At 33.5% G+C, this 13,104-nt stretch overlaps 1 protein-coding gene across 3 annotated transcripts in view; it reads left to right on the forward strand.

Moving 5' to 3' along the window:
- SLC9B1 (solute carrier family 9 member B1) overlaps positions 1–6,335 on the forward strand; it is a 68,545-nt gene extending 62,210 nt beyond the window's left edge. For all 3 annotated transcript variants that reach the window (XM_029942562.1, XM_029942568.1, XM_029942574.1), the window contains 4 exons: positions 335–484; positions 3,677–3,785; positions 4,350–4,486; positions 6,105–6,335. In XM_029942562.1, coding sequence (XP_029798422.1) covers positions 335–484; positions 3,677–3,785; positions 4,350–4,486; positions 6,105–6,317 — 609 coding nt within the window. In that variant the 3' untranslated portion in view covers positions 6,318–6,335. The remainder of the gene's footprint in view (positions 1–334; positions 485–3,676; positions 3,786–4,349; positions 4,487–6,104) is intronic.
- The last annotated feature ends 6,769 nt before the right edge of the window (positions 6,336–13,104 follow it).

Genomic DNA, 13,104 nt, shown 5'->3' on the forward strand with positions numbered 1-13,104 from the left:
AACAATTGTCTTAGCTAAAGAGATATTTAAAAATATAGAACTACATAAGGTTGTCTTTCCTTTCTTTTTCACTTTAAGCTAAAGTATTATGGCCATTTTACTGACATTAGTATCAGAGATGTGGTAGAAGATAAAACCTGATAATTACAAATTTTTTCACTTGGTACCAAATAGGCTAAAATATTTGGTGGTAAAGAATGTAAAAATTTTAGATATTATTTAATAGAACATATAGAGACATGATATCAAAAGATCAATAATAAATTATAGAAGATGTAAATATTGTATTATATATTAAATGTAAATTAATTTCTAAATATCTATCTAATTCTAGACAAAACTTACACTGAAGAGAGCATTCTTTATTTTGAGTATGTGTATTTCCGCTGTCTTGGGCAGTCATCAGATTGGTTTACACGCAGTTGGAGGATTATGCACACTGGCGCTGTCTTTTGTTGCAGGGGTAAATTGGTCCACAGGAAAGGTGAATATTTTCTAACACAGTTTTTAAGATAAATTAACTGTATTTTTTTAACATCATAATAGACATTTAGAAAATCTCTTTGTTCTAGTTGGAAGATGTTCCAGAACTTTGTGTCTTCAAGGATGTGTATAAATCAATCAAGGAAATAAAATATTTAGGAAAGGAACCTGGAAATACAGTAAAATGAAACATAAGTTGAGTTATTACAGCAAGCTGTTCTCTTTTACCCAAGTTTTATGTAATATGATTATATAACTTTTATTTATTTAATTTATTTAATTACATTTAAATTATTTTAATTATTTAATTTAATGTTATTATTTTATTATTTAATTTAATTATATTATTTATTTTAGTTATACAGTTAATGCATGAAAATTGCTTATAAAAGATTAAAACAGTACAGAAGGCCCATATATATAATAAAATATAAGGCTTTTCTTCCCCTACTGCTCCCAAATATGATACCTCCTTCCCAGATTTAATCATTTCCTTTAATCTGTTCTCTATTTGGAGACATTTAGATCATTTCCATTTTGTTATTATAAACAGTGCTACCATGAACAAGCCTGTTCATGTGTCCTTTTGCAAATATGCAAGCACTTCTATAAAAATAGATTCCTAGAAACGTAATTGCAGAATTTAGAAATGGAACATTTCTATTTTGACGGGTACTGCCAAATATTCCTTCAAAGAATTTAAACAATCTGATGGGTATGAAATGATACAACATTCTTATTCTTTGTTTACATTTCTCTGATTAGTAGTGCAGTAAACTATTTTTTTAACTACCTATTCGTCTTTTTTGCCCATTTTTAATTGATTTTTTGACTTTTGTTCCTAATTTTAAGTTTCTTTATATATTAATGCCTCTAATCCTTTGTGATGTATATATTGTATATAATTTTTGCTTATTTTCAACTTTGTTTATATGTCTTTTGTATAGTCAGACCTGTCCATTTTTCTTTTTTGTTTTGGATGCTATCTTGTTTAAGAAGTATATCTTCCCCCAAGATTATAAGATTGTATACATAATATCTTCCATATTATCATCTAATATTTTGTTAGTTTTTATTTCTTTTATTTTTGCATTTAGTTCTTTAATTCATCTGGAATTTATTTTTGTAAATGCTGTGAGATAAGGCTATATGTGTGTTTTTATAAATATGTATACACAGACATCTACTATATATCTACATGCACATATATATGCACATAAACTGGGTAGTCCATGTTTGCTAAATTATGTACTGACTGATCCATTAATTATTCAATAATTTTTAAATGCCTCTTTCAACATGAGTTAAACTCTCATACACACACACGCACACACACACACACACACACAAGTTCATTTCTGGAATCTATTTAATCCTGCCTTTCTAGTCCCCTACCAGTACCACTCTATTTTAAATCACTGTAGTTTTATGTCTAAAAATCTAATATGGAAGATTCCCTCTTGTTATACTTATTTTTAAAGTATTTCCTTGACTGCTCTTACACAAACTCTTTCTTAGATAAATTTTAGAATCAGCTTGAGAAGTTCCTGACCCCAAAATTATATTAGCATTTTGTTTAATATTGTAATAAAATCATAACTGTAAAAGAAATTAAATGGTTAATAAGTTACAATTAAATACATAAAATGAAAACTACTAAAATTCTTTTTTATATGATAAAAGAAATCAAACAGTAAAGAATATATCTTAAAAATTAAAAGTAATAACTAAGATAATATGCCACCAAGAAGAAAGAGTAATACTGTTCTTTTTTTTTTTAAACTTTAATTTATAAATCAGAAAACCCAGTCATAAGAGGAATAGACAGGAACATAACTTGTACCCCACACAAAGGATATGAAAGTTTTATGTGTCTTCTTTAAAAAAAATAAGCCCAGACTGAAACTAAAATCTCTTCATCCAGACTCCTTGAGAAGAGCCAGGGTACTGTTCTATCAGTAGGGGATTTGTTGTAACCACATAACGGGAGAGGTAGCCCTGGGAAGGGTTCATTCTCAGAAAGGAAAGCCAGACAGGCAACCAAATAAGAGTCTATATTATATGGTTTTGGTTTGGTTTTCAGGAAAAAATAACTTGAAGTTTTCAACATATGTCATTTGGAAGCAGGCCTGACAGATTACTGACATTTTTTGCTTAGTAGCTTAAGACATATCATGATTCACTTCATCGACTTGGGTTCCAAGATAATTGTTAGTGGAGGTCTTCTAAATTGCCTTTTGAGAGCTGAAATGTTTGCATAATACTGAGTATGTTCTTAGCACGCATGAGGTAGTGCTAGTTCTGTCTTTGTTCAGTTACCTTACAAACAAAAGCAAGGTTCTTATTGAACCATCAGAACAAGTCTGGAACTCCAAAAGCCTTATTTGTTTCATGACAAAATTACCAAATATTTTTATTAAGTAGCTTTGTAGATTTTTTTTTCTGGTTTCAAGGAGCATTTATTTCTATTTCACTTTTTTAATTTAGTTTTAATTTTAATTCGTTAGTTAACATACAGTTGTTATATTAGTTTCAGGTGTGCAATGTATTCTTCCAACAACTCCATACATCCCTCAGTGCTCGTTACCAGTGCACTCCTCAATCCCCATCACCTATTTCACCCATCCCCCACTCCCCTCCCCTCTGTAATCATCAGTTTGTTCTCTATAATTCAGAGTCTGTTTCTTGGTTTCTCTCTTTTTCTCTCTCTTTTTTCCCTTTGCTCATTTGTTTTGTTCTTAAATTCCACACATGAGTGAAATCATATGGTATTTATCTTTCTCTGATGGACATAGTTCACTTAGCATTATACTCTAACCTCATCCATATCATGGCAAATGGCAAGATTTCATTCTTTTTATGGCTTAAAACTATTCCTGTGTGTGTGTGTGTGTGTGTGTGTGTGTGTGTGTGTGTATACATACCGCATCTTCTATATCCATTCATCAATTGATGGGACACTTGGTCGGCTTCCATAACTTGGCTATTGTAAATAATGTTGCTATCAGCTTTGTAGATTTTTTAACCAAATTCTACTTGTTTGAATAATAGAATTCACCTACTCAATTTTCATCTACCTTTAACATTTCTTCTACAAATAAAATATCTTAAGTTGATTAAATATTAAGACTTTAATTTCTAAAATGTAATCATTTTGTGTATTACAATAACTAAAAATATATCTTTTCTACAGATTGAAGTCCAAAGACTTATTAAAACCATATGGTATATTTTTCAACCCCTTCTTTTTGGTTTGGTTGGATCAGAGGTATCTGTTGCATCTCTTAAGTCAAATGCTATTGGTAAGAATAATTAGAGATACAAAGAATATAAGATTTGAAAATATTTAAGAAAATTATAAATGATTTTTATTTTTGTTTACAACATATTTTTGGATGCTATAAGAACCTTCTTCAGAAACTCATGTTGACACAGATAATAACATACATTTGCTCTTATGTTACCCTGCTCTTTGCCACCAAAGACAGTCCCTGAATATCTTTCCTGAGTGATCTGAGGAAATGCAGGTTGGAATTCTTTTCTGACAAAAAATATTACATACCATCAGCACATTTTGAATACTTTCTTTTATAGTGAAAGTTCAAGTCTATTAACCCAGAATTAAATAAATGTAGCCTATTTTATCTTTCATGGTACCTCTACACCAGATAATCTCTTGCACTGTACACAGACGCTTCAATCATAGTTGTATTTTTATGATTATTATTTTAACTTAAGAAAATGAAGGCATAAAGAGGCAGTAATATTAAAATGCTTTCAGCACTTTTATAAATCATATTTCTAGGTATAAAGAACCACTTCTTCCCAAATATTTTGTTGTTTATGTTTGTTTTTATTTGTTGCAGGCATTTGTGTTGTTACCATAAGTTTGTCATTATTGGTTCGAATTTTTTCTACTTTTTTACTGATGTGTTTTGCTGGTTTTAGTTTTAAGGAGAAAATATTTATTGCTTTATCGTGGATACCCAAAGCTACAGTCCAGGTAAGAACATATTAAGTCATTTTAATAATTTTTGATGTTGATGATTTTTTAATCCTAAATGAATAATGTTACTTTAATCACAAAACGTGGGCTATAAGCCTTATTTTCAAAATGCTTGATTGATCATAACTACTTGTTGAAAATAATGTAATCTTTTACAACCTGTTTTAAAAGCAATTCTTCTGAAGTTAAAAGCTATACTTTTAATGACAAATACTTCCTAAACTTCTGAAACATTTTCCTTCTATTTTCCCAAAATATATACTAAGAATATATCTAAATACTAGAATGTTTACATTTTGCTGAATATATCTTTCCTACCCCTGCCACCCACTCCATCACACATGAATGCACATATATTATTTTTAATTATGCATTTAATTTGTATGATTTTAATTAATGACAATCTCCCCACCAGAGTATCAGGGAAAGACAAGGAACAGTGTCTGGTTTCTTTCGTTATTTTTTCCCTTGCCCTTAACACAGTGCTTGACATGCAGGAGGTATACAGTAAGTAAGCGTTGCTTACCTACAAGAATGAATGATGAGGGGCGCCTGGGTGGTTCAGTCGGTTGAGCATCCAACTTCGGCTCAGGTCATAATCTCACGGTTCCTGAGTTCCAGCTGCACATGGGGCTTTTGTGCTGGCTTTGTGCTGACTGCTCAGAGCCTGGAGTCTGCTTCAGGTTCTGTGTCTCCCTCTCTCTCTGTGCCTCCCCTGCTCACACTCTTTCTATCTCTCAAAAATAAACAAACATTTTTAAAATTTTTTAAAGAATGAATGATGAGTGAAAGAATGAAGGAGTGAATGAATGAATGAATGAAAAGTGAGACCTTGTAGTTTTGCCCTCTGATTCAATGATATTCTGTTCCTACTAAAAGGTATTGCTATTTATTGTTACATTTTTTTTAACCTGACAGCATAATGTCTTGATTTCCATAGATTCTTTTTTCCATTGTTACCCCAATTCAGAAGGTTGTGAGGTTTCATACAACAAAATTCTCTGTGTCATGATGAGAACAGCAGGTCCATGGGGCCACTCTGGCTGTTTTGAATACCATATTACTTGCCTATAACATTAAGCAACTTACTTTATAATCTCCCAGTGCCCATTTTGTAGATTCCACACTTCTTGTCAGTTTTACTATACACACTGCCTCCCAAGTAGGAAGAACAAGAAGATAAGCAACAAAATCCTAGAGAACCATAAGAAACTTTAGTATTTTGTGTTGTCTTGGTACAGCCAAGAACCTAATCGTCCATGATAAAGGTGAATAAGTAAAAACCCTGCTTCATTTAAAACTCCTGAGGTTCTGAGAGTAATGAGCGCCCAAAAAAGATACTTAACAGGGGAAAGCTGAGATAATAAGAATACAAAACCAGCCCCCAAATGTCTGCATGCTGATTTGTCACTTTCACTTTTCGTCCAGATATATTTACAAGGGAGAATATAGAATTGATGAGTAATTCATGAAAATTCCTCAGCACTTTAAGGCTTGTCTCTTCTGATAGCCTACTACTAGGTTTTGTTTGTTTTAACAGAGCCATTAACTTTGATTATATATTACTAATTTAATATTTTTCTTTATGCCTCATCTTTTTACCCTCTAAATGCAGGCTGTATTAGGTCCCCTGGCTCTAGAAACAGCAAGAAACAGCGCACCCCACTTGGAACCATATGCGAGGGATGTGATGACAGTAGCATTTTTAGCCATCTTGATCACAGCCCCAAATGGAGCTCTAATTATTGGCATACTCGGTCCCAAAGTACTTGAACGCCATGATCCAAGCAAAATCAATGTGAAATTGACAAAATTAGAACTTCATTAAAAAGTTTATTTGCCATCACCTGCCTGCTTCTTTTAATAAATTATCTTACATGAGAGAAAAATCAAAACATACAAATATGTGGAGATTGTACATAGAACCAAGATTTTAATAAATATGTAATTTCATTACAGAACATTCCTATGAGTTTTTATTCCAAGGTTAATTTAATAAAAACAATGTATAGAATGCCCTCTTAGTATTTATATATTTCAAGAACAAAGTAAATCTGTAAATACACTAGGAAAATGTGAAGTAATCCGTTAGGCTGAATCTGCTGTCATATTGCAAAGTAGATGCAATAAAAAATTAAATGAACTTAATGACAGAAAGGTAAGATAATCTAAGCCTCCAAACAGAAGTAGAACTTATCATCAGTTTAGTAATTCATTTAAAACAATCGCCAGAAAAAGAAGAAAATGCCAGGAATAAATCTACAAACTCTAAGTGGGTCAACAAAATGTATTTTATAGTCTGTTTTTAGTGACTATCTGAGTAAATTTGTTAAATAAAAAAGACAAAATTAGATTTGTATTACTTCTGCAGTATCCTTAAAAATGACGAGTTTAATAGGTTTTCTTTAAACGTTTTATCTTTTTTTTTTAACGTTTATTTATTTTGAGAGAGGAAGTGCAGAGAGAGGAGAGAGAAAATCTCAAGCAGGCTCCTCACTGTCAGTGCAGAGCTGGATGCGGGGTTCCAACTCACAAACTGTGAGATCATGACCTGAGTGGAAATCAAGAGTTGGGTGCTTAACCAACAGAGCCACCCAGGTGCCTCACAAATTTAATAGTTTTTAAATGAAACATTGTAGCATTCATTTACAGATAAAAAATCATAAATGGAGATAAACCATGATTTTTCAATTAGTATAAAATAATGTAAGGATTGAAGTCAGCTTACAGAAATAAAAGATTAATAGACTTGTCCATGTAAGATTTTCTTTAATTTAGTAATACAGAATCACCTTTCAATTCTGACTGATGAAGACTGCTATGCTTACATAGAACTCATCACAAGCAAAATGCAGCTTCAGTTTCAAGATTCTTTATTTTAAAGTTGGAACTGCCATGTAAAATTTTCTCCAATAGCCTTAGTGGATGGCTTCTTAGAAATCATTCAGACTTCTTTGGCAAAAACTAAATGCAGGAACTAGACATTCACTTGGTTTCTCTCTTCCTTCTTTTGTATAATAAGTAAGGTACCAAAATAGCCCAGAATGTGAAATTTACACACAAATTTGCAAAGTGAAGCAACCATAATTTAAAGCAATCAAAACTATGTATCTATTCCTATTAAGACTGGGACCTTTGGGGCTCCAAAAGTAAGAGGAACATGGCAACTCTTGATCTCAGGGACATGCATTCCAGCCCCACGTAGCGTGTGGCGATTACTTAAAAAAAAAAAAAAAGAACACTAAAACCATCAAAAGTTCAAACACACCTGGATAACTCTGGGAGGAGATAAAATAGCTACTGTTCTAGTAGCTATTTCTAAAATAGCTACTGTTCTAGTAGCCTTTTTACAATTCAGCATAAACTCTATGCCTCATTTTCAACTAAATTCCAGTACTAAAATCTAAAACTTTAAGATTCTAAACTTCCACAATGTTTGGCTAATGTTTAAATCATGAGAACATATCAATTTTTTTAATGTTTATTTATTTTTGAGAGAGAGGGACAGAGCATGAGTGGGGGAGGAGCAGAAAGAGGGAGACACAGAATCCAAAACAGGCTCCAGGCTCCGAGCTGTTAACATAGAACCCATTGCAGGGCTCCAACTCACGAACTGTGAAATTGTGACCTGAGCCAAAGCTGGCGCTCAGTCGACTGAGCCACCCAGGCACCCTAAGGACATATAATTTTCACAGTAAGTAAATGAAAATATATTTACATTCACAAGATATATTTTATATTTATAAGATAATTAGATTTTGAAAATAGAAAGTTGAGCTTAGTAAAAGATAAAGGTACAATAAATCATTTTCGAAATGAGGAACTGTTTCTTTTAATTAAGGGGAAAACTCATTTTTTGTGATTTATAGATTTTTTTCTTAAGTATTAAATTTAATATGTATATATTCATTATACCAAAACACTGCATTTTAAGGTAGTATTGCAGGCATTCAAACTTAATTTGAATTTAAAACTTTCTATTTATAAAAACTACCTTCATTAATATCATTTTTAAATCACAGCTAGGAACACCTGTGTGACTCAGTTGGTTGAGCAACCAACTCTTGACTTCAGCTCAGGCCATGATCCCAGGATCAAGGGGTCAAGCCCCGGGGGCTGAGCACTGAGCACAGAGCTGCTTAAGGTTCTCTCTTCCTCTCCCCTCTCCCGGCACACACTCTCCCTCTCTAACATAAAAAAAATGTAAAATAACAATAAAATTATAACCAGTTAACCATGTGTACAATATTCAAGTGTTTATAGTATTTAAACAAGTAAATACAAGAATATTGTTTCTTATAAATTTATCAAGTATGTCTTTGTTTACTTATTGATTTTTTTACTCTTTAAGGAATTTTTATTAAAGCAAGAATTTTATAATCCAAAGTACATTTCCTTGCTCAGATATTAATTCTGTCATTTAAAACAGAAATGACATTCTGAGCTATTCCAAAGTAAAGAATTGTAAAATTAAAGAAATGCTTTAAATTTTTGTACTTTGCTGAAAACTGTTTTTCCCAAGATCTGTAAAACATTAGTTTTTATATTGCTAGTGTGTGCCTATGTGTGTGTGTGTGTTTAAATCAGAAAGTAATCTATAACTAGCATTATGTTTGCTACACCTGGCATTTGATCAGTACATAAGGTTCATAGTTTCTTTTCCTCTTTTGCATTTAATATATATTTAGCAGTTTTTCCTCCATAATAGTTAAGCTTTTTGGTACTTAGATAATTTTCTTTGGTGAAACACAGTTTCTATTCACAGTCCCTGATCAGTTTTAAAGAGTTGAAACTCCAATAACATTGTTAATTGCTTCCTGGGCAGCCTTTTTAGTTTAGTAGACTTATAGTACACCAACCCTTCACCAACCTTAGAACAGAGACTCTAGAGATTCAAGGCTATCAAGAGGTTCTGCATTATCAGCCGCCAACAACACTCAGCGATTTTTATCAGCAATAAAGGAAGCAGCCATTCATCCAAACGTGCTTTTGTACTTGAGGTGGGGCAGATGCCAACATGGAAGTAGTCAAAGGCTTCTGTCCTTGTTAACAGCAGGTTGCTGCACGGTAACTGGCGGCTTTACAGTAAGATGTTGAGGACGGCAAGCCCCCACTGCATATTTATGCTGTGGAGGAGTACTAAGAGCAGGAATAGCTACAGCAGCAGCTGCTGAGGTTGTGGGCCCACTGTCTGCGTTGTTAGCAACACACTGTTGACATGACTTGTGGAACCTATAAAGGAGCTAGACTCAATATTAAATGATAGTCTAGGAACAGCTGGGAGGTAGCACCAAGCATATTTTGGAATGGATGAGGTCTGGGACCCTGAGCAGTCCAGTGAGGACTTGGTCTTAGTTGAACAATTCGGTGAGGAGGCTGGTATGCAGCACGGTTCTGAGTCTGGGGTGGCTGCCGTGAAGTAACCGAAGGAGGGGTATCCAGGTATGCAGCCGTTTGCAGCTGGTGATGAAGTACAATGCTCACTGTTGCATTGCCACCTGAGCCAGAGCCTCCTATATTCTTTTTATGACAACTTAGGATTTTTTAAAATTTGTTTTTCCAGTCTCAAGTTGTCCCAAATATGGCCCTTGGGTACCCTTCACAATGGTTTCTGTACCCTTTGGACATGATGCCATAATGTTTGAATGCTTTCTTCCTTGCAGGCCTAACAAAGCTGTCCCAGATTCATATGCACTTTTCCTACTCCAGACCTGGAGGCAGCTATTCTCCAAAAGATACTGGTATCTTTCCATGAAAATGGTATGTTCAAACCAAAATCTGAAGGTTAGGAATGCTCACTGTAATTGGAGGATCACTGCATCTAAAACTTCTCAGTAAACATTGCTAAAAAATACAAGTTTTAGAAACCATGAAGTAGAGGTACCTGAGTGGCTCAGTCGGTTGAGTGTCCGGCTTCGGCTCAGGTCATGATCTCACAGTTTGTGGGTTTGAGCCCCACGTCGAGCTCTGTGCTGACAGCTCAGAGCCTGGAAACTGTCTTTGGATTCTATGTCTCCCTCTCTCTCTGACTCTCCTCTGCTCATGCTTGTCTCTCTCTCTCTCAAAAATAAATAAAACTTAAAAAATAAAGGAAACCATGAAGTACATGTTTTAAAGTAAAAACAGTGCTGCTTTTACTATTATTGGTGATTTTAGAATATAATTCATAGCACAGATTATATTTAGTTAAACTCCCTTCAGTACTAATTAATGAGGACAAAAAGTAAATGTTATATAAAACAATGTAATTGTAGGACATAAGTTCTATAAGATAACTATTTGAAATAAGTTATCACAGCTTTTGAATCATTTAAAAAATAAAACTATAAAAAATAATAAAACTATAAAAACCATGAGATCAAGTTGCTATTTCTAAACCAAATAGAACTATTACAGGGCTTTTACCTAACTTCTGTCTTCTTTCTCTTACACTGAATATCTTGGTCCCTAATATTATTAGCATATTATTTATTTTTAATATTTAACATAATACATATTAGCCTTATTTTCTAATATTCCAAAATTTCAAAAGAGCAATACCAATATTATTGCTTACAAGAAGCTACTGAATTAAGTTTAAGGATTTTTTTTTAATGTTTATTTATTTTTGAGCAAGAGAAAGAGAGCCTGATGTGGGGCTCAAACTCATGAACTGTGAGGTCATGACCTGAGCCAAAATCAAGAATCAAAGGCTTAACTGACTGAGCCACCCAGGCATCCCTAAGATTTTTTAAAATATCTATGTATATATTTTGAAAGAGAGAATGCAAGAGGGGCAAGGGCAGAGAGAAGGAGAGAGAGAATCCCAAGCAGTCTCCACATTGCCTCATGAACCATGAGATCATGACCTGAGCCCAAATCCAGAGCCAGTCACCCAAATGACTGAGCCGCCCAGGGGCCCCTAAGTTTACAATATTTTGCAGATCTTTCATTCTTAGACTATGTCTCACCAAAAATGTCCCTCAAAAGTAGTAAATTCTAAAGCTTCTTGAAATAATTCTTGAAATTATTTATACAGTTATAAGATATATATACTATGCTGTACAGATTTATTTACTTCTATTTGCTTTCAGTTCCAAGATTTCTCTTTAAAGATGATTTACATATAATTTGGGAACATTTAAAACATTTATATAGCTTAAAAGTCAAGACAATATGAAAAGGTATTTTTGGAAACTTATTTTCCTGTCCCTTAACAATTCTAGCCCACTTTGTTTTTCTTTTATTTAATTTCTGGCTTCTCCTTTTTTAAAAAAAAATATTTTAGTAAATATAAGCAAATGGATATTTGTTGTTGAAAATTATTCCCCTCTAATTACACAAACGGAGCATATTTTGTACACTTTTCTGTCCCGCATCTGTGCATAGAAATTGTCCTTGTTCCTGTTTCCCACTGAATAGTACTACATTGTGGCCATGTCCCATTAGTTTGAGAATTCCTCTACTGAGGGACGTTCTTTCCAATATTTTGATGTAATAAATAATCTCAAATGAATGGATACATGTGTTTGTATTTTGTGTGTGATTATGTGCGTGTGCATGTGTGTGTGTGTGCTTGGGCAGAGTCTTTTCTAGGATCACACCAAGAGCATATATTTTCAAACTTCAGGATTTTTCCAATCTGGTAAATGAGAGATAGCATTTCAGTGTAATTTTAAGTTTCTTTGATTATGAGTGAGTGGGCATCTTTTTCATTGATTTAAAGGCTGTTTGCCATTCTTTTTCCGTAAACTATCTGTTCATGTCCTTTGTCTATCAGATTTTTGGTATTTCTCTTTCCTATTTTAAAAAGATCTGTACATAGGAGAAACTATCCAATTGTCTGTGATATAAATAACAAATCTTTTCTCCAGTTTTTCTTTTGATTTTGCTAGTGGTACTTCTTTCCTGAAGTAAAAGGGTTTTCTGTTCATATAGTTGAATATATGAACCTTTTCCTTTATGCTATTAGATACATAGTTAGAAAGGAATTCTCTCATTTTTCCCTTAGCACTTATATAGTTTCGTTTTTCACTTTACTTCTCTGATGCATTTAGAATTTTTAGAATGTATTCTGTTACATGGTGTGTGAGATGGATTCAATGTTATCTTTTGCCAAATGCTTTTCCAGTTATCTGATCCTGGATTAGTTTGTTGGAGCTACCAAAACAAATTATCACAAACTGAGTAGTTTAAGACAACAGAAACTTATTTTCTCACAGTTCTGAAGACTAGAAGACCAAAATGCAGGTGTCAGCAGAGCCATGTTCCCTCCAGAGCCTCCCTGAGAGGATTTTTCCCTGCCTCTCCCAGCTGGTGGTAGTCCAGGCATTCCTTGGCTTATAATGCATCACTCCAGTCTCTTACTCGGTCTTTGCATGGCGTTTTCCCAGTATATCTGCATCATCCTCCCTTTGTGCATGTCTGTTTCTGTGTCCAAATTTCCCATTTTTAGGGTGTCAGTCATATTGGATTAGGGGCTCGGCCTGCTCTAGTATGACCTCACCTTAACTAATTACATCTGCAGTGACCCTATTTCCAAATAATTCTGAAGTACTAAGGATTAGGACTTCAACATATCTTTTGGGGGAACGTAACCCATAAGTACCATTTATTAAAATGACTATCATTTTTCT

Source organism: Suricata suricatta, chromosome 1 (genome assembly GCF_006229205.1).
Source record: "Suricata suricatta isolate VVHF042 chromosome 1, meerkat_22Aug2017_6uvM2_HiC, whole genome shotgun sequence".
Lineage (NCBI taxonomy): Eukaryota > Metazoa > Chordata > Mammalia > Carnivora > Herpestidae > Suricata > Suricata suricatta.